This window comes from Chenopodium album, chromosome 20, assembly GCF_948465745.1.
Source record: "Chenopodium album chromosome 20, dcCheAlbu1.1, whole genome shotgun sequence".
Taxonomy (NCBI): Eukaryota; Viridiplantae; Streptophyta; class Magnoliopsida; order Caryophyllales; family Amaranthaceae; genus Chenopodium; species Chenopodium album.
Genome location: NC_137853.1, coordinates 32,554,003 through 32,576,111, shown reverse-complemented (window position 1 = coordinate 32,576,111; position 22,109 = coordinate 32,554,003). Strand labels below are relative to the sequence as shown.

At 32.9% G+C, this 22,109-nt stretch overlaps 1 protein-coding gene across 2 annotated transcripts; it reads right to left on the bottom strand.

Annotated features, from left to right (window-relative positions):
- Window positions 1-5,864: 5,864 nt before the first annotated feature.
- On the bottom strand, window positions 5,865-20,678 carry LOC145597498 (histone deacetylase 15-like). 2 transcript variants are annotated; one of them, XM_081653679.1, is made up of 17 exons: window positions 20,358-20,678; window positions 20,138-20,263; window positions 19,728-20,004; window positions 18,456-18,532; window positions 16,608-16,683; window positions 16,354-16,418; window positions 14,721-14,776; window positions 12,618-12,741; window positions 12,405-12,530; window positions 12,260-12,310; window positions 11,527-11,595; window positions 9,812-9,920; window positions 8,612-8,691; window positions 8,424-8,506; window positions 8,249-8,294; window positions 6,352-6,523; window positions 5,865-6,211 (listed from the first exon to the last, which is right to left on the bottom strand). In XM_081653679.1, the coding sequence occupies exons 1-17, from the start codon at window positions 20,358-20,360 to the stop codon at window positions 6,099-6,101; spliced, it is 1,653 nt and encodes a 550-aa protein (XP_081509805.1). In that variant the 5' UTR covers window positions 20,361-20,678; the 3' UTR covers window positions 5,865-6,098. The 2 variants fall into 2 exon arrangements, with proteins under 2 accessions (XP_081509805.1, XP_081509806.1); XM_081653680.1 differs by having other exon boundaries at window positions 19,728-20,001.
- Between the last annotated feature and the right edge of the window lie 1,431 nt (window positions 20,679-22,109).

Genomic DNA, 22,109 nt, shown 5'->3' with positions numbered 1-22,109 from the left:
TTGTGGAGGATTAAGGGGCCGGTGTCGAAAAGTCGTCATCCCATACTAGGGGATAGTTCTCGGGGTCATATAATGTCGTTTGGAAGCATATATGACCATTATATGTTGTCATAAATGTCTATGGTAGGTTCGAGTTAACAAAATCGATGCAAATTGTAAACAGGAAAATTGATCGTTTAAAGGCAAATAGATGGTTCCACCCACCAAAATGGACTGCCGGAGGGTATTAGTGACCATGGTAAACATCTCAACAATTTTTAATTTCGATTGAGAAAAAGTCAAAAAATTCCAAAATTAAAGATTATTATCCACGCTTTTTGAGGAATTTTGGAGGATTCGTGGCCCGGTGTCAAAAAGTCTTATGATCCTAAGGGATATATTCAAGGGTCATATAATGTCGTTTGGAAACATATATGACCATTATATGTTGTCATAAACGTCCGTGGTAGGTTTGAAATAACGAAATCGGTGCAAATTGTAAACAGGAAAATTGACCGTTTAAAGGCGAATTGGATGGTTCCACCTACCGAATTGGACTCTCGGAGGGTATTAGAGACCGTGGTAAACATCTCGGCAATTTTTTTTTTCGGGCGAAAAAAAGTCAAAAAATTCTAAAATTAAAGACTATTATCCACGCTTTTTGAGGAATTTTGGAGGATTCGTGGCCTGGTGTCGAAAAGTCTTGTGATCCTAAGGGATACATCTCGGGGTCATATAATGTCGTTTGGAAGCATATATGACCATTATATGTTGTCCTAAACGTCCGTGGTAGGTTTAGGTTAACGAAATCAGTGCAAATTAATTGTAAACAGATAAATTGGATGGTTCCACCCACCCAATTGGACTATTGGAGGGTATTAGGGACCATGGTAAACATCTTGACAATTTATATTTCCGAGAAGAAGTCTTAGAATTCCAAAATTGAAGGCTATTATCCACGGTTTTTGAGGAATTTTGGATGATTCGGTGCTTGGTGTCGAAAAGTCTTGTATATATACAAGTGAAGAAGATAATATAATAATATTGTAACAGATGATACAATATAATTGTTTTTTTAGATTTTGTTATATAAAAAATCAATGAGCAAATTATCCGAGTGTACAAAACAGGCTTAATTAAGGGAGGTGGAAAATTATGGAAATTAGTAACTTATGATAATATGTTATTGTAATTAAAATAGAATTTGGATAGATTTTTAAGATCAAATTGTTTGTTTATTGTTTTATTTTGAAAATAAAATTGTAAAAGAACTTTTTTTATATCTTGTAAAATCTATCTAAAGTCTATCCTACTTTTTTTATTCAAAATTGTATATTCAAATAAATCTCAAGAAAATCTATTAACTATTACTGAAACAGAAAATGTTGACGTCATCACTGCCCACGTGTCACTCTCTTAATAAAAAAATTTCCGCCTAAATGCATTAATGATTTCCTTTTTTTTGTAGAACTATCATATGTAACATTTTTGAAATTTAAATATTAGAAGCTTACATCTAAAAAATCAATTTATCGTAGGAAATTGAAACAATTTTAAACAGTACACTAATAAATGACCTCCTTCATTGAACTTTGAATTAGACGATGTTGAAGGGATACTATATTATAATTTTGATGAAAATAAAATATTTTAAATTACAAAATGTACGTAATTCTTATTTATATTCATGTATATATTCCCTACATCAGGTCTCTTAACTGAAATGCATCAATCCGGAATTTTATTTTTAAAATGTACAAATTAAAAAATAGGTTTTATATAAACTGTGCATCGCACGGATTCTAACCTAGTATTATTAAAACTCAAGGGGAGAACATGGAATCACCATGTGTCACCCTTCCTTAAATATTTGGCGCCACATGAGCAATGAGATGTCAAGTCCTATTCTTCTATATTTCGTATTAAATACCAAAAATCAATGCAATAATATAATGCAAATTTATGATTAAGTTATAATTTGAACCATTAAACTTAAGAACACCATTTAGTCATTTACCATCAAACTATCAATGCCTCTTAATACTTATTGTGCTTTGCTTTTAAATTTGATATCAAAACTCGTTCACAACTTTGCACTTCTCATATGCATGTACAATTTTTTTAGTGTTTAATTAGTAAGCAAACATAAATTTTTATCAATATTTCAACTTTAAATCACTATTGAAATCTTGTAACTATATGCTGATGATCATCAAGTATACCCAACATAAATTTCTTTGTTTCCTCTCTCTAATGTCTAATCAAATCGACAAATTAAATATTCAATATTAAATTAAAAAAATAATCAAAATAAAAACTAAGACCGGAGACATCGTTCGGGCTAAAAACTAATTAGGGTTAAAAACTAAAACAGATGACTATCTCAGTCCTTCATTAGAAGTAGCGACTAGTTCATGATCAACTATTTAAATTGCAGACATGGTTATTAAAATTCGAGGCCTCCTTTACAGAGGATGAATTCTGAAGCCTCCTTTACAATATCAACCATCTAGATTGCAGACATGATTATTAAATCCCGATTTGATCCTATGATTTTATGATTTAAAACTTTAAGATTCTAAAGTTTGTAAGATCGTATGATCCTATCTAGAGAAAAATAATAAGAGGACAAGAGGTAAATATAATCCTATGACCCGATCATATATATATATATATATATATATATATATATATATATAAGAACCCTTTCTTATGTAAGAACCCCTTATGTTCTTAACTTTTTCGTATGTTCTAAATTTTTCTGCTTATGTTCTAAAGTTTTTATTCTAAAATCTTTCTACTTATGTTCCAAATTTTTTTCCAATATACTAAATTGTTTTTTAAATTATGTTCTAAATTTGTTCCCATGTTCTAAATTATTTTTTTTCTGCTTATGTTCTAAATTTTTTCCTATGTTTTAAATTATTTTTTCAGCTTATGTTCTAAAGTTTTTCCTATATTCTAATTTTTTTCTACTTATATTCCAAATTATTTTCAATGTTCTAAATTGTTTATTAGATTATGTTCTAAATTTGTTCCTATGTTCTAAATTAATTTTTCAGCTTATCTTCTAAATTTTTTCCTATGTTATAAATTATTTTTCTTATGTTCTACGAGTAAATTATTTTTCTTATGTTCTAACTTTTTTGTTTGCTTATGTTCTAAATTTTTTCTATCTTCTAAACTATTATTCTTATGTTCTAAAATTGTCTGCTTATGTTCTAAATTATGTCTTCTTATGTTCTAAAATTTTACATATGTTCTAAATTTTTTTCTATGTTCTAAATTTTTTTTCTATGTTCTAAATACGAACTTCTCAAAATAACAGAAATGCCATTACTAAAGGATCATTTTAGATGGTTAGATCAAAACTAATAAAGGGTTGAGATTGGTTCTTATATTAGATTGGGATCTTATATAAAGGAGGGTTCTTACATGAGCCTTCCTATATATATATATATATATATATATATATAGGTGTGAAGCCCATGCGTTGCACAGCTTTATTTTTAATATTATTTTAGATTTGTTTATGATTATTATTATTATTATTATGATATTAACAAAAATTAAAAAAAATAAAAAAATAAAAATAAAAATAAAACCAATGTGTGCTTTAAATAGAATTCTCTCTTCTACACATCTATGCAGAGTACTCTATTCTTTTTTTGTAGTTTTGATTTATGTATCTTGTGTCTCCTGTGAATGACGCTGACAGGATTATCCTACTCCCTTTTTCAGGCTTAAATATGTAGTGTGTAGAGTATATCGTTTCTTTGTAATTCTGATACTTCCATCTCCAACCTTAGTTATATCTTTGTTTACCATTGCATCCTCGAAGGTATTATAAATATTGTATCCTCAAAGGTATTATAAATTTCACTTTGTATAGCCATGAATCTTGGGATCTCCGACTATGAAAAGAAACAATTAATATTTTTCTACGTATTGTGAATTAAATTGAGGCCTATTTATAAGAAAATGCAATACATCATACCTTCTCTACATAAATCTTATCATTCTTTATAAAATCCTTTTTAATTGTTATCCATATCAATGTTGTTTTTATTAACGACACCAATCAAATGAATATGCCATGGTAATTTATCTTGTTAATTTAAAATTTTATCATTTTTTTAGTTATTATCTATATGAATAATTTTTTTTATTTATTTTTTGTTTTTATACATATTACATTTTTTACGTGATTTTGGATATTTGGGATAACAATAATCATATATTATGATTTTTTGTAATTATGTTTTTTTTTTAATATCACTTTTTTGAAAGTCCGTGAAACTTGTTAAAAGGATTAACATATTTTATTTGAAATAATTAGATAAATCATTAGATTAGTATGATAATTTTAATTTTTCATTTTATTTTATTTATTTATTTTTTTTTTTATTTTTTTTTTTGTATAGTTCTTTGAACCGTAGAAAGATAATGATAGGATAGAATTAATAAATTTTTAAAGGATTAACATATTTTATTTGAAATACTTAGATAAATCATTATATTAGTATGATAATTTTAATTTTTCATTTTATTGTTTTTACTTCATCCTACGTGGCACACATAAATATGTGACGCTATATTTTTTTTTAAAATAACAAAATCCTACGTGGCTCTCTAAAATCTCTGGGAAAAACTCCCCTTTATATATATATATTAGATTTTAAGAAGTTAATTTATTCTTGTATACATGTTTTTTTTTTCTTTTAAAGTACTCCATAATTTATATGCACATTTAATTGAAGTACTCAATCATAATTACTAGATAAACATAATTCAAAGAAATTCACATAGATAAGAGTAATATTTATTTTGCTGGTATTTCTAATGTTGTTAAAGAAGATATTCTGGGAATTATTAATGGTTTTATTGGTGAGCTGCCATTTAGGTACTTGGCAGACCCTTTATCTTCGAAAAAGCTCAATTACTCTCAATGTAAGCCAGTTGTTGAAAAGATTATTGCTAGATCTAAATCTTGGACTAGCAAATTCCTGAGTTATGCAGGCGTATTGCAGCTCATTAAGTCCATCCTTTTTGGAATGCAGACCTTTTGGTGTCAAATTTTTGTCATGCCAAAAAAGATTATCGAGGAATATTAACATTGTCCCACTTTAGAATAAAGCTGCTATTGCAAAACTTTTATGAGCTCTTACTCATAAAAAGGACAAGCTTAAAGTGAGATGGGTTGATAGCTATTATACTAAAGGCTAGATTCGCAATTGGCAAACTGTATAAGCAGCTGCAGGGACTTTTGAGAAGGTGCCTTGGAGAAGAGTGATCTGTAATTCCAAAGCTAGCCGAAAGATCGAGTCTCTTAATTCTTTGGTTAGTTGCCCAAAACAAACCTGCTACTGGAGATAGGATTAGTAACTGGGGTGTTCAGTGCTCCATTCATTGTGTTCTTTGTCAGTCTGGTATACCAGAATCTGTTGACCACCTGTTCTTTAGCTGTGACTATGCTGCTAATATCTAGCGGAAGGTCCTTCACTGCATCAAGATACAGAGAAGTAGTTTGTGTTTTAAGGAGGAGCTGCTCCTTGCTGTTAATATGAGCAGGAAAACTGCTACCCAAGTTGTTATCTACACTATGTGCTTTGCTGAAACAGTTTACCATGTTTGAATCCAGAGGAATTCCAGAGTCTTAAGGCAGAAGAATGAAGAGCTAGATATCATTGTTAAGCATATTCTGTTCAATGTTGCTTGTAGGTGTGATGGAAAGATGAAAAAGTGGCTGTTATAGTTTCTTTGTTTAGTGTTTGTGGTGTATTGTCTTGCTTTTAATAGCAAGTTTCTTGGTTCTTAATAAAATTTTATTAATTGCCAAAAAAAAAAAAAAAAAAAAAAAAAAAAAAAAAAAATCAACAAAAACATGGTAAGCAAATCATGAGATAAAATCAACTGATTAACCAAAACATAATGAGCAAACCATGTGACAATATCAGCTTAACTACACCTAAATATATTTACATGGACAATCCTACCCAAAAACCATGTAAACTAAACTTTTAAGAGCCATCTAGCTGCATGTATGCGCTGCAAGAGGTGAAAAATCAACAGAGAATAAATGTAGCTAAAATTAGCATTACATTAGTTTCTCAAATTGACTAGGGCTTAACACGAAACCGCTGACAGTGTAAATAATATAGAAACCTTTTTCTTCCCCATTTCCACCAGATAGGCGGTGCTACAACTCGATGTTTTCTTTTTTTAGTTTTTCCTGCAAAACACACAAAAATTATAAGGACGACTAGAGATCCTGGCACACTTGAAAGCAGTGTGGCCACTCCAGGGGCAAACTCGAGCCAACATGCTACATTAGACTAATCTGTACTGGGGGTTCACAAATTTCGAACTCACTTTTGTTTCCAGCCAAGTATGATTCCCAGCATGACTGCAATTTCATGATGTTGGAAGAAAGACTTGACCAAAAGTTCGTCTGGATATTCAAAACATCCAAGACAGTTTGCATGCAAGCTGCGGAAGGTGCAACACCTTTAAAATGGTTCTCAGGTCTTTCGCCAAGCAAAACCTTCAGATATAAAAAGAAATAAAATAATAAATAAAAAAAAAAAACTGATTATTGAGTTAAAAAAATAATAAATAATAGATAAATAAACTCATTTGGACATTACTAAATACTTCATATATGTAACACTAATACTAGAGAGGCATGAAATTAAAATTTTGTGTGCAACACAGTGATTGACCAGCTGCGACAGTCTCACTGTGATGCCATTCCGATCACAAGCTTTAATGCAATCTGGCCACATATATAAATTCTTACTTTTCGGTTAGGTAAAAGGTAAATTTGAATGTCTCCTACTTTACAATGAAATAATTGATGGGGAAGTTCTAGTAAAACAGCAGTCCAAAAACACCAGAATTGGGAAAAAATCATAAAAAAAAACATTCACACATTATGATAACATAGATACTCTGTATCAAACTATCGATGTAGCTATAATATACATCCACATATGGCACTGTTTCACTATATGCTTCTTGCAGAGTTTAATAGTGCAAAAAAGTGCTCATTTAATAATTAACTCACCAATTTCCATATTCTAATTTTCCTAACACCAATCAAGAATCTTTGAAGAGCAGGTAGCTCAATGTTTTATACTTCATTTATTTTATTTAAGCTTAACAACAAATATTATAGAAATTAAAATCAAACAAAACTCAATTTTAAGATGCATTAATTTGTATTACTTCCACAGGCAGTTTGTCTTCTCATTTATTTCATGACAAATCCCTTCGTAAGTGAGTCACAATTTATTTACGTATAAAAATTAATTGATTTTTGTCAAAAATAAATAAATAAAATTATAAGAAAAGGTGAAAAGGGCCATGTGACGGATTGCTAGGGTTTTTCGAATGGAATTTAGTGATATGGGGTTCTTTCTCCTCTAGTACTTAAGTAAATCTGATTGTTGTAAAGTCACGTGGTGTTTTTTGAACCTAAGATGACATCATTGGTCAAGCCATCAGGGCGAGAGGCATTTGCAACTACTGATTTACTCTTTTTGGTACACGATTTAAATCCAAGAGCATAATAAGACTCAGAAGGGATTAGACTATTATTCTGAATGGTCTCAGTAATTATCAGTCAAACAAGGTGTTAGGAGTCCGTATTGCACACTTCTAAGCTAGCTCATTTGTTGTATTAATGATGCGTCGTTGGAGAGGGTGGGGGTTTAATAAGCAAGGTGGAGAGAAGGGGAGGAGCCGAGGGGGAAGTTGATGTTTGGTGTTGCTGGAAGAGAACATGGAAAACGATAAATCAAAGGGGCAATGTATGTATATCAGAAATTTGCTTTTAATTAGTAATGGGAGTTTAATAGCCAGCCAGGTTAATTAAATCAGACCATACCAATACCCAAGTCCAGATGACATCAATACCAATTTCCTACCGCACCATTAACAAGGTGTCTATCATAGATAATGAATATGGGAAGAGGATGGTAAGGGGGAGGCAGATCTCTAATTCATCAAATACTTTACAAGTGTTTTTTTCACAAGATTGCAACAGTTCTTCGTCAGATTCTAGGGCTTTCTCAGACTTCCATTTCCTGTTAACATCAGCTAAAAAGTATCTTTCAACATCTTAGACCCCTGAGCCTCCACAGTATTGCTATCAAAGAATAGCTAGGATCAAACTAACTCCCATCTCAATCTCAAATAATCTGCATGCATGCTAAAACAATCACATATACATATAAAAGGCTCTGTATTTCCTTTACATTAGAAGTACCTTAATTACAGCTGTTGCAGATGATGATATTGATCGCAGATTATACCTGAAATCAGAATTAAATGAAGCATAACCATGTAACTATCATAATTAAGAAAAAAAAAAAAAATTAAAAAAAAAATAATAATAATAATAATAATAATAATAAAGACCGAAAAACAAGTTTACCACTTACCCGCCCTCCAGTATTACAAGCAGCTTTCCTCCCGCAAGGCTATTTAACATGTCAGTCATACAAGCATAACCAGCAGGTGTGACCTACAAGTATTTTACATGCAAACCTAATATCAGGACTTCAGGACATGACTGATGAGAGGGGAATATTATATCCTACAGGTTTTAGTAGAGTATCATGGTCCTCACATCACATCCGCCAAGTGGATCGCCTCTTGCTGCATCAAATCCAGCTGATATAATAACGAAATCAGGGGCAAACTCCTGGGCTGCAAATTTAAAGGTTACAAGATATATTAGAAATGTTAGCACAGCAAAGAAAAATGTTCATAAGCACTCTTATATAACTTTAGCATAGAAATATAAAAAGTCATCAAGATCACCAGGGGATTCATCCCTGTCTAACCTAATTCTTTCTAATCAACAGTCATTCAAAGCGGCCAGAAGATATATTCTTCAAAAGTTATGGTAAACTGTAGTATATTTTCACTTGGGGAATAATACAATGTGATCTTTTGGGGCTGTTAAACTCAGTGTACCAATGGACAACGCCTTAGTTTGCATTTAATCTGCAACATTTCCCCAAAATAAATGCTTGATTCAATAGCACTACCTATGTTAATCTATTCCAAACTCAATATTCTTTAAAGATAATCTAAGGACATGAACATATTTCAGAGTAAGTGGTGTGCTTGTTACAAATGAAAATTGTGAAAGATAATCAGCAAATTGCAGATGAATGTTAAAGAAAAGATGAAAATAAGGGAAGGATGGATGGGGATGATTGTATCAACAAAATTCCAAAATTTTGAGTCTCAAGAAGCTGGGACACTCCTGTGAGCTGTGACAAATTCCAACCGCAAACTGTGCTACTCACATACAGTAGATGCCAAACCAAGCAGCAGCTCATACAACTTGAGCATGAAGCAGAGCAGACAGCAGAAGGGTTGTGCCAACACCAAGTAGTGGGTGGGAAAAGCATCTAATTTGGCAGCATGAATATAGACAAGTATCAGCAATATTAATTTTACCAGGTAACAACATAAAGGTTTGAGAAAAGGATAAATAGCAGAGAAAGGGGGGAGTAGTAGGATTATTCGTATGAGGAAGCCTACAATTTCTGGCCTTACCCAGCTCTCTTAATATTCAATTCCTAACATTCCCCATTTCTCTCACTTCTAAGTTCTAACAGAATTCTGACACCACAGTATGCATAACAACTTTCATTTCTATTTCTCATTCCCTTCAGGCTTCGGGTACTCGTGTCATGAGTAAGTGGCTCTGATGGGAGGCTACGGTGCCAGTAGGTGCATAACAGTGCATTGCAAATTGTAAGCATTAATTAGTACTTTTTTTTTTTTTAATCTATTGGTAGTGTTTGGTAGACACCTATTGGAAGCACGACATGTTGAAATGCAAAGATGTAATCATTGTCACCAACTCCTCCACAGCTCCAAGGAACATTCACACAGTAGCCTTCACCACCCATGGTACCAACCTGCAGAAAAATTAGGTCTTAAATTTTGAACAAAGTACAAATAGGCATGACAAATTAGAATATTGGCACGTGGCACCTCAAGCTTATGCTTCAGAGCTACCACATAAAACTGTCATCATAATATTCATAAACACCATTGAACATCTTTTTATGGTAAGGTATGCTTCCTTGACCTTAGGCGCTTAATTGACAATATGGTTCATATAATATTTGCTCTTCTGCCCTCAAGAAAACAAAAATAAGATTGCCTCAAGGGCAAAATAGCCTTTGGTGCCATTGCATCTCTCGCATTAAAAAAGAGGAAAATGACAATCATTACAAGCATTATGGAGTTTATATTTGTACCATATTGTAAAAGTAGCCCCATTTTGAACAAGGTGTTGCACTCCTTATCTTAAACCAAAAGGGTAAACGGAATCTATCAATAAAGAAACAAACAACAACAAAGTTCCCACAATAAATGACACATCCAAACAAAATATTTCACAAACCTTGCCTACAGAAAGAAACACCACTAACAAAGTTCCAACAATTAATTACACATTCCCACCTTAATACAATGGCAACAAAGCTTTAATCCCAAATGATATGGGGTCGGCTAACAATCTAACATGAATCGTCTTTAAGGATTGTCCGCATAAATTTGAATGAAAGAGAGAAGTGATAATATAAGACGTGCAAGTTATAACACATAAGATTAACAAAGGAAATAAATAGAGTTTGCAAAACACAACAACATATATAATATTAATTATGTCAAGACATGTCTTCGGTGTTTTTCTCCTCCACTCAACCCTATCCAACGCATATTTTCCACAATCCCCAAAGACTCTCATCAATCATAATCATCTCCTCCAAATTTTCTTTGGTCTTCCCGTACACCTCACGATTCCATCACTTTACCACTCTCCAAGCCTCCATATTGGAGCTTCACACAACATCCACACTTTAATAATAATAAAAATAAAAAAATAATAAAAAAAAAAGATATAAGTTTTCCTAGAGCACAACACATGCACACATGATTACAGCATGCATCCAACACATGCACGCATCAAAGCTGACACATTAAATGCCCTTAGACCCACCCCCATCTTCAACCCCGGCACATATGATTAAACTAGCCAATCAACATCTTCTTGTCGTGAAATCATGAATATATATAGGCCCACATAACTTTTTTACTGCTACAATATCTTCTGCACCCACGACTGGAGGCATACACAGGCTTTTCATGAGTTTTCCATGTGTTGCTCATAGAACATAGTTTTCCATGTTGTGCTAATACAAAAGCTTCTATTGTGAACTATTGACAGCAAGAGGTTGAGGGACACATATAGAATTATGTTCAACAACCCTCTCTCCTCAAGCTTGTCTCTTCAGTGACATACAACTGGTTGGAAGGCTCAATTGTTCTAAACTGTCTTTTGTGAAAGAAATCCTTGTCACCAAATAAACTTTCTCATCCTCGCTGACGCAACTTTATAATCTATCTAGAATGACCCAGTTTCTGCATCCTGTCCCTAATTTCTCACAATTCATTGTTATTAATCTGTGCCTCATAGCATTACACCAAAAACAACTAAGGACCAAAAAAAGAAAATACCTCATGGGCTGCCCCAGTTCCAGGATAAAATTTGCCTCCCTCGTGTCTGTGCAACGAAATATACAGAACCTGCAACACGTCAAATGTTTCATGCAAAATTTATATCAAGCAGCGCCATTATACAAAGAACAAACAAGGCATCAAGGCCACTGAAGATGCTTCTATTAGGCTTTGTCAAAAACTTAAGATGCTTAATTGCACAAATCCATTTTTACTTGAGTTAACCAAGGAGCACAAAGAAAAACATGAGTAACTTCACATACTCTTTGGATATTATTACTAGTCCAGTCATTAATTCAATTTTAACAAATAATAAGTCAAGTAACAAATTAAACTGATTTTCTACACCAAAACTCTACTGAAGTGATTATTTTTACAAATTTAACAGATTTTACTTTATAAAACTGATTTGTACTTCTTGCAACTGGTTTTACAGATTAGTAATTAGTTTTACTAATTCACAAGTATATTTTGTTATGTGAAGTCATGATTTTTACTTTCTAACTGAAACTGAATTTACTTCTTATTTTTAGATTTACTATTTTTAAGGTGAAACAAATATGACCTAGCTTGAGCAAAACAAGATCTACACAATAAAAGAGGGCATACAAAAAAGAGCTACACAGTCAAAGAGGTCTTAAACAAACATACTGTTCTGCATGCAAGAACAGGCTCACTCAGAGATATCAACAAGAGTAGCAGAGAAATCAAAATTAAACTCTCTAGGGCTCACCGACTTGTTCTTGTCAAATATATCTTGTGTACCATTTCCATGGTGTACATCCTGCAGACACCCCAAAAAAAAATTGATTAGCACCTGAAGATCTTACACATAAAGTAGCGTCTGGCAACTAGGAAACAATAGTATGTAGTATTACCCAATCAACAATCAAGACCTTCTTGGCTCCAGCAACTTGAGCAGCTAATGCAGCAATTGCTGCATTATTGTGGAGGCAGAAACCCATGGACTCATGTACACCAGCATGATGACCAGGAGGCCGAATCTGATGCATCAAATTAAATACAGCACTTTTAGTGACAAATTCCAGGGATCAAATTTCTACGAACTCCAAATATAATTGAACTTCTACCAGGGCAAATCCATTTTTGGCGCGTCCAGAAAAAATCTCAGAAGCAAGATCAGCACATAAACCAGCTGCAAGCCTTGCAGCTTGCGCAGAATGCTCATTTGCATATGTGTCAGGAGTGAAATAGCTGAATATTGATGATGACATACTGGTCAGTGCAAAACATACTTCTTCAAGTAACCAACCAACTAATACATGTATTAATTATCTAAACAAGCAACAAAAGATAATTTTGTACACCTATGAGATTGAATATGTATAGAAGATGATCATAGTTCATGAACAGACATAGCTGGCAAAAACCAGAAGTGAAGGTTGTGAGTCCTGCATGGCTTGGCTTACATGCCAAAAAAATATAAGTAATGTTCAATTATCAGTCGTTGCTAACCATACATCCTTAACAAGAAGAATATATTAACCTGAGAAATTTGTTAACGAAATCTTATATTCATTCCCTAAAACATTAATCCACTAGTCAACATCTTCTCAGAAAGAGCAGTTCCAAATGTAACCAATCCAGCATCGCTTATCCTTCTCCAACAACTCAAATATACATCCGTGGTTATTAAACACATAAATAAAGGTATAGACAAATGCTGCAGGGAACAAGCCCAGAAAAACGCACCAAATGTCACTCAAAAGACACTTCAGAACCACAAGTTGAAAAATCAGACATATGAAGGGCTTGTTCTCTTTTTTTTTTTTTTTTTTTTTTTTGAAGAAAAAGAAGAAGAAGAATCTTAACCTTTTATTTGAAACCTTCAGGTGCAACACATTCAATAAGGTTTGAGTACAAATCACCCAGATGCGTTTTTTACCACATTTTGTAAAGAAAAAGACAAATCACCTATATGCACCTCACGCCACAAAGTGGCAGAAGTGCTAATTCTCACTCCTAAGCAAAGGCGGGCATAATTATTATGCTGTTTTGAGTACAAAACATGTTTATTTTTTTTCTAGAATTGATTTATTTGGAATTTAAAGTTCTCCTTATACCCAAAAGGCCAAGACCGCACCTCAGTACTTATGTGCACCTGATGCCTTTTAAGACTAAGGTAGTAAAATGTATTTGACATGTTTCAAACTCCTTGTACATGACAATTAACAAATTATTAATCAAAATACATAAAGCTATTTTTCTATTTCCTAAGATAGTACTTAATTAATGAGATAAAGCAAAATCCAAGGGAAAGAAACTAGTACTCTTTAAAACAGAAATCACTGCCATTAATTTTTTAACTAAGAATGTGTATGTGTCTATGTGACATGCCAAAGGGCCACTCACTCAGGATATGCACATGAGTATTACAAGATCAAGAACTAAAGAGGCTTGAAGATCTGCAAACAATACAGATAGTATTAATTTGCCAAACAAAACAACCCAAATGCAATTTCCATATGAATGTCATGTGCCGCAAAGGCGCAAATATTGAACAAAACCCAAAAAAGCAAAGCAAAAAGGCTCAACCACTATCAATAAGAAGTCTATTGATTCAAACCTCTAGATCTTACTCAGATACTGAAATGAATCAAATGAAAATGATTAACCATTATACTTCATGCATATAAAGTCTGATTATTCAAACCTTCAAAGCTTACACAGATGCTTTTTGGCAGCTCTTTGTTAGCTTTTAATTCAGACAAGGCAACATAAAAATAGGGCTTAACATGAAAGAAAGGGACAAGGTATTCTATATAAAATGAAGATTGCTAAGATTAGACAAGTATAATTTAGCATTCAACTTAACTAGCCAAGCTGCATGCATCCACTCCTCCCAAATCCTACTATGTACAATACATACAAGGAGATCTAGAATTACTCAATCAGCTCATCCAAAAGGTTTATAGTTAATATTCTGTGGACAGATTACATTTCAGCAGCAGCTACAAAGTAGCGAATGCTGTGAAAAATACTTCAGCTCAGGAAAAATTATGAAGATCAAAATCCGTCTTCCTACACATCTCTAACAAAAAATCAGATGGACACAGCAGGTATGGAAAATTGGAGAATGAAAACCCTTATCCAATGACAATTCTTGAATGCAAGATCCAAGAGAAAAAAGAAAAAGAAAAATAAATAATAAGATACAAGGAGCAGAAGAAGACCTAGAAAGCATTTTCTCGGTGTCGTCAACGGCATTTATATGCTCCATAGTATGTACCTGAAGATACACATCATGCAACAATAATTCAATAAGAGAAAGAACAGATGGCCCTGTAAAAATGCAAAATATTATGGCTATGACTAGCTAACGGTTATTCATCCACCAAAAAAGAAAAAAAAACATGTAAGAGCCCAAATTTATAAGTACATTCAGAAATCAGAAAACAGTGAGTACATCATACATCCTATTTTCCTATCCTACCTAGACAGCTAAGCTTTAGGAAAAGAAACAAACATGGGTACATACGTACATGTACAACTATACAAGACATCTAACCCATTTGGTCATATTGTCACCCACGGATAATGGCATAAGCTCAATAGATTACCACAACTTGTCATCATATTCAATCTGTTATACGAGGAAATGAACCTTTATTGTCAGCTAGATAAAGAAATGAACTTGCATACTAGAATAATGATTATTGCTACTGACATAAGTAAATTGTTATTGTTGTTTTTATTATTTCTCTTCTTTTCTGATGCCATAACTAAGTATTGTATTCAATCTGCTATACAAGAAAATGAACCTTTAATGTCCGCTAGCCGCTAGGTAAGGAAATGAACTTGATATTGGAATGTTTTTCGTTGCTACTGACATGAGACTAATGTACAAAAGCTTAAATCATGTAGTTCATAATGAATACAAGTTTTCATTTCAAATAGGAATAATAAAGATACATCTAACACATCTACATAGAGACTTCAACAAACACAACCCAAGGATCACCTCATGGTGTTTACACCAGTAGAGATTTTTCTTGATCTACCCAAAAGGTCAACTACCCAAGGAATGAAATAAGTAAGAAAGAGAGGCAACCTCATGTGTCTATAAATAGGAAGAAAACACTTGCCCCTCAACCCCCTACAATAACCAGGTCCTATTAAGGGCAAAGTACAAACATCATACCAGATTACCAGACCAGCCTTTTTCTTGAGCAATGTATTGCATTCGTATTTATATTTATTAACATGTTCCTCGAGCAAGTCTTTCAATTCCCCAATTTTTTTTCACTTTTCAAGGAACATAGTTCCATTTGATGTCCTACTCTCAAATGTTCAATGGAACAAAAGCATAAGTCCAAGACCATTCAAAGAGATCTCACAATCAAACAATCAATCAATCAATCAATCAAAGCCTTAATCCCAAAAGTGGGGTCGGCTAACATGAACCAAGTTTGATTATTCCGTGTAGTCATCAACATAAATCTTTCTCCTCCATCCCTTACGATCCAAAACTTCATCCTCACGTAAATCCATGCACTTCATATCCTTCCTCACTCCTTCCAACCAAGTCATCTTTGGTCTCCCTCTTCCTCGTTTAATCCCTCCATGGTCCCACTCTTCCACTCTTCGCACCGGTGCACCCTCGGGTCTCCGTCTTACATGTCCAAACCAACGCAGACGATTTTCCCTTAGTTTATCTACAATGCCCGCCACACCTACTTAAAACCAATTATATTAAAACATATCCACAGTTCACATTGTACGATTACTAGCAGAAATGCCAGAAATGAAGCATCACCCATAAAGGCATTAAAGAGTTACAGCAACATATCATAAGTAAATGAATACCTTCAATAGTTCTTCTTTAGTTATTTCTCTAGCACCAATAGGACGACATTTGCCAGGACAGATTCCTACATACACCAAAAATATACAATATCTTTGAAATTAATTATAAAAAAAATTATATAAAAATAAATAAAAATAAAATAAAATAAATAAAAATAAATAATAAAAAAAATAGTGAAACATGCTCTGACATCCATCACAACCAGAAGAGAAAAGAAAACAAAACCAAATATAAGAAGAGTGCAATATGGGACCTGCTGTAGAAAGGCTAGCGGCAATTGCTCGTAGACGATCAGGTCTTTCTGGATGAGAATAGACCTTCTCTGCAACCTATTGCCATAGAAACCAACAAATAAGATCAGTTGTCAAGGAAAAACCAAGAGGAACATTCAAAGATTCAATATAAAGCATCCTTCAGAAAACGGCTTGCTTTCTTTCAAATCAATCAAGCAAGCAGTAGCTTAATCTTAGAAGAAGGGTGACCACCTCCTTCCACTCTGGCCCAGGGCAATTCTTGTGGGGTAATTATCCTTAATTGTTTTTAAATTGAACTGAATTTAGCTCCGCAAGGCCACAAATGTGCATGTAGCATGGAAAAGAATGATTAAGAAATAAAAAAGTTCGTTTAAAGAAAAATAATTTATAAAATGTATATACTAAATTTAGTCTATGATGCAGGTTGACAAGACGTTCTTAATTAAGATTAAATTACACCGAGTCCTGTTTCCCCTAAACTCAAGGAGCTAAATAAATAACACTATCACAAAAGTGATTGCAAGAGTGGCCTCTGAGAAGATACGTCAATTAAATTCTAACAAGAAACCACAATTTCCAATAAAGCAGTGAGTCGTAGCTAATTTTCTTTCATGAACCTAAACCCCTCAGAGTTCATGTGAAACAACTCCATCAACAATTTCCTCCAAATAGAAATTTACCACCAAGAAATGAAGCATGATACGCAAGCCAAGGTTTTCTGTTGGCACTAATCAAACAACAACAACAACAACAACAAAATAAAAAATACCTAGTCAAAGCTAGCATCCCTACAAAAGCTCTCACAGCAAGAGGAACAGGAACAGGAACCTCAAGCTTCCAATTCAAATTGGCAGAGATATAAAACAAGGGGATCATCATAACCAGGTTAAACAGCCAAGGGGCAAAAAAAAATGCAAATACAGGAGCATCTTCATGGACAGAAAATTGAAGAAAAGACGATGAAAATAAAAACAGGTAAAATTGTCTTCTCTCTAAGCATCCTTCCAAAGATAATATATCAGCATAGACCTATCACAAAACTGACAGCACAAAATAAAAGCATTGATCATGCAAGAAACCAATTTCCACGGACATGTAGCACTATTAGCCTAAAGTGCATCCCTATTCTTTGACAATCCATATTTGAATCCAGATTTTCTTCCTGATGATGAGATACATAAGGGAATTCAAAGAAATACATCATAAACATCAATCAAGCAAAACTAGCATACTTGGAACAAAAAAATAGACCATCCTTCCAATCTCTAGACCTCCAACTTTCAGTTGACAAATCAGATCCTACTTCAGCAGGTGTAACTCATTACCCAAACAGATAATAAGAGAGGCAATAAAGAGCATGCTAAACAAGAATATAAGATGCAATCCTGCTACCCAGGGAGAACTCTTCCAGCCATCCAACCTCTACAAAACCTACAAACCACCTCCCAAGCACACATAAACACACAATACATCATTACTCTAGCAAAAACATCCACAAGATGGACATCTGCACAAAACACCTTAAAACATTCTTATGAAAGTTATATAGCAAATAGCCAGTATTATAAGCTCACTTATCAAGAGTTATATACGAAGTGGCAAATAGCTAGTATTACAATTTCTTTTCAAAGAGTTGAAGATGAATTTTAAAGAAGCTACAAGCATTATACTTCATCACTTTGAGCACTGAAATACACATTGTTGTGACAATAGTGAAATGCAAGCATATGCCAATACCCAGGCTATAATGGACTACATATATTAGCTATGATGCCTAAACACATAAGTGAATACAGAACTAGTTACCAAAAGCTAGAAGAGTGTGATAATCAGGGGTAAAAGCATACTTCTGAGTGCAATAACATTCTCTCATCAAAACCTATTGCAGTGGAGCACCTAGCAGCTGCAATATCAGATACAGATTCTGTAGAAATTGAAACATAAGAAATTTATCACGACTTCAGAGAAGAACAGTGAAATTACATCCTAAAATACAAGCTTTTCAACCCAATTAACCAACGAAATAATTTAACACAAGGACTCATCTACAATAAACCACATTTAGAGAGATATCGAAAGCATTCTAAAAAAAATCCATAAATGCTCTTCTGCATATGACAAAAAAAAAATTATAGTAAATCAACCAGGACAGGGCCTCAAAGCAATAAAAGGGACCCCAATTTGGTGCAGAACAGTCAAAGCATAAATCATAGTGCAATGCAATTGTTTTTCAAGCAACAAGATTTAAGCGATAGAAACTCCTATCAATATATACCCCGGAGGAAAAAAAATCAAGAGCCGCAATTTCGAAAAAGTAATTGCATTTTAAAATTGGCGGGTACGATTATACTTTGAAAATGTAAGGTGGGTTGATATGCTAATACTTTGAAAATATTATGATAGCATATGTAAATTTTTGTTCATATCAGAAAAATTTATTAAATATGGGAAATGTAACATTGGATGCTTATATAAAAAAATATTTGAACGTTAGTGAAATGCATATACATGAGTGAGAGAACATCTAGGATTGTCATTATAAAATTAATACTCGTACATTAAATGCTCGGCGAGTATGATTGTAATTTGAAAATGTAAGGTGAGTTGATATGCTAATACTATATATACGTGGATATTGATACCTAAGTGAGTGATCGGGTAATGACCTTTTACAAGTAAGGTAAGTTGACAAACAAGTGGGCGTTGATATATATCATATATGTATTTGATGAGTATGGATGTATTTGATTTTATACCAACCATGTTAGATTCACTAAAATAAAGTCTATAAGTTTTGTAACTACATTTAGTTAAAAATCCAAACTTTGCCCCAGTTGTGAAAGATTATCAAATTATACTCCCTTTACACTTCTATAATAGGAAAGACACTAATGTTTTAATATAATGATTTCCCATCCACTATCAAATAATTAGATACTTGTACTGTTGTACATCAAAAGTCTTCTAGTGCACCAAATGTAGTCTAAGTTTCGAAAATCCAAATCCCATTTCATTGTTGCTCTCACATTTATTTCCATTCCACTGTGTTATAACAACTAACTAAACACAAAATAATTAATTACACGTCAAAGCAAAAAAAATGCACAACAAACTCACACCTGTGAAGGTTTCTTTCACTTGCAAGTCAAGTGAAGAAAGAGCAGCCCCTTGTGAAGCAAAAAATCCATGCTTCAGAATTCCAGATTCCTTGTGCTCCATACATGTCTCACACAAAACAACACCATCCGGGTTAAGCATTGTACAATTAATGCAAGACCACCTTCGAACGAGAAACGGCTCCCAATCAAGATCATCCTCATCATCATCAATCAATTCATCCGGGTTATTACAGATATCTTCAAGGGTCAATTCTCTATGACAATTTTCCTTTTTCTTCTACAACAAATTAACACAACCAATAAACATTCTTTTCAACACATTGTTTTAACTAACTAACTAAAGCATCGCCCGAGCCAATAACTAGTTGTACGTCGTATATCACATATGTTTACCGATACAAATTAAATACCTTAGCATCGGAGCGAGAGCAAAAACTCGGCGAGGCCGTGTCGATATTCCCATTAAGCTGCTCATCAGTTCCATTTTGGCAAATAACTAACTCAACTGGTTCTGAGATCATTTTGCATTCAGCACCCTGCTCACATTGACCAACTTAGCAACCATATACATGTATAAATAAATAAAATAAATAAAAATACACAATTTTTTTAACAAAATGATTTATTTACCATTAATTAATAGATACGTTCAAAAGCCTTCAACTTCATCAATTAAAGAGCAAGAACAACTGTGAAAATCGAAAATTGAGATCTAGGGTTTGAGTGATTAGCCCTAAATCCCAAAATTGAATTGTTAGGAGAGATTAAGGGGGTTTTGTAGATGAAGTTGAGGCGATTGAAATGGTGGATTTTTGACAAAGACAACGAAACGACGATGATGTCACCGGTGAAATTGACGCCGGTTAAGGAGGAGAGAGAAAGACATGCAGGTCAGCAACTGATGACTTAATAGTATGAGAAGTTCAAGAGTTTTTTTTTTTAATTATTTTTTAAAACTAGCATAATTTTTTGGGGGTGATTAGAATTTAGGGGTGTTCATTCGGTTTCAATGTGGATTTATGCCAAATTCAATTCAATTTGATTTGAAATTAAATTGGATTTTTAATTACTACCTCCGTGCCCTTTTGATAGTCCCTTATGGATATTTTTCACGGGAATTAATAAACACAAATAAGAATAATTAAAGTACATTGAAAAAGTAAATTGACATTGGGTATGCAAAAATGTAGAAAGAGAAAGTAATAAAAGTACATGGGAAAACAAAATTTTCATGGGAAAATTAAACTTGCACAAATATTGTTGCAAATTGGAGGGAATTTTAGTAAAAATTTAATATTAATGGTTTTTGGATTAAGCAAATGGAGTGAACATTTTGGGACTAAAATTTGTCCATAAGGGACTATCAAAAGGGGACGGAGGGAGTAAAATTCAATCCGATTTACTTTTTTGTTAAATTCAATCTAATTCAATTCGAATTATAGTGCAGTTATTTGGATCAGATCCTAAATTTTGAATCAAAAAATGTTGTAAGTTTTTAGGATCTAATTCGAGTATAAAAATTAAAATGCAATTATAAAAATTCAAGTCTTGAAAGAGTTGTACGTGATTAAAACAAGTATTGTAAATATAGTTTTACATGATTAATATTAATGTAGTTAAAAACATAGTTTGATTTTAGTTATTTTGATTTTTTGGATCCAAAGAAGGTCAATATGATCTAATCCAAAATTCTGAATTTTAAATCCAATCAAATTAAGATTTTGGTTTAAATCTAATATCATATCATATAACTAATATATAAAGTTAAACTTTTAGTCAGGCGACAAGACAGCGACACTTGGCGTTATTATTATTATTTGAAATTACATGTCTATTACATAAACAACCCGGGCATCGCACGGCGCAAAACTAGTATATATATAAACGGGAGTTTTTTTTCCGAGTTTTTGAAGAGCCACGTAGGATTTAATCTTCTTAGCGCGCCATGTAGGATTATAAATTTTTGTTGTAGCCAATTAAATAAGGGATTATTAATATCTTATAGATTAAATAATTCAAATGTCACGTAAGCAAAATTGGCGAATGAAATTTTAAGTTTAAATTAATTAAATATTATATATTATCTTTTAAATTAGGAATTTTATATAAATATACAACAAATTTTAGCACATTAATACAAAAAAAAATTATTTTAAAAAAATCAAACAAACTATGCATCGCACGGCCTTCATCTAGTTGGATTGAATTTCCAGTTTTAATTCGAATAATGGACACCTACTTTGAATCCTACGGACTACAAGAGTTACAAAGTATTGTTCTATTTAAGTGTGGGGCGTGTTAAAACAATTTAGGGGTTTAGAGTTCTAAAATCAATTTAGGGGCTTAGGGTTTGTTCACATTTACTGAACTGAACTGAACTGA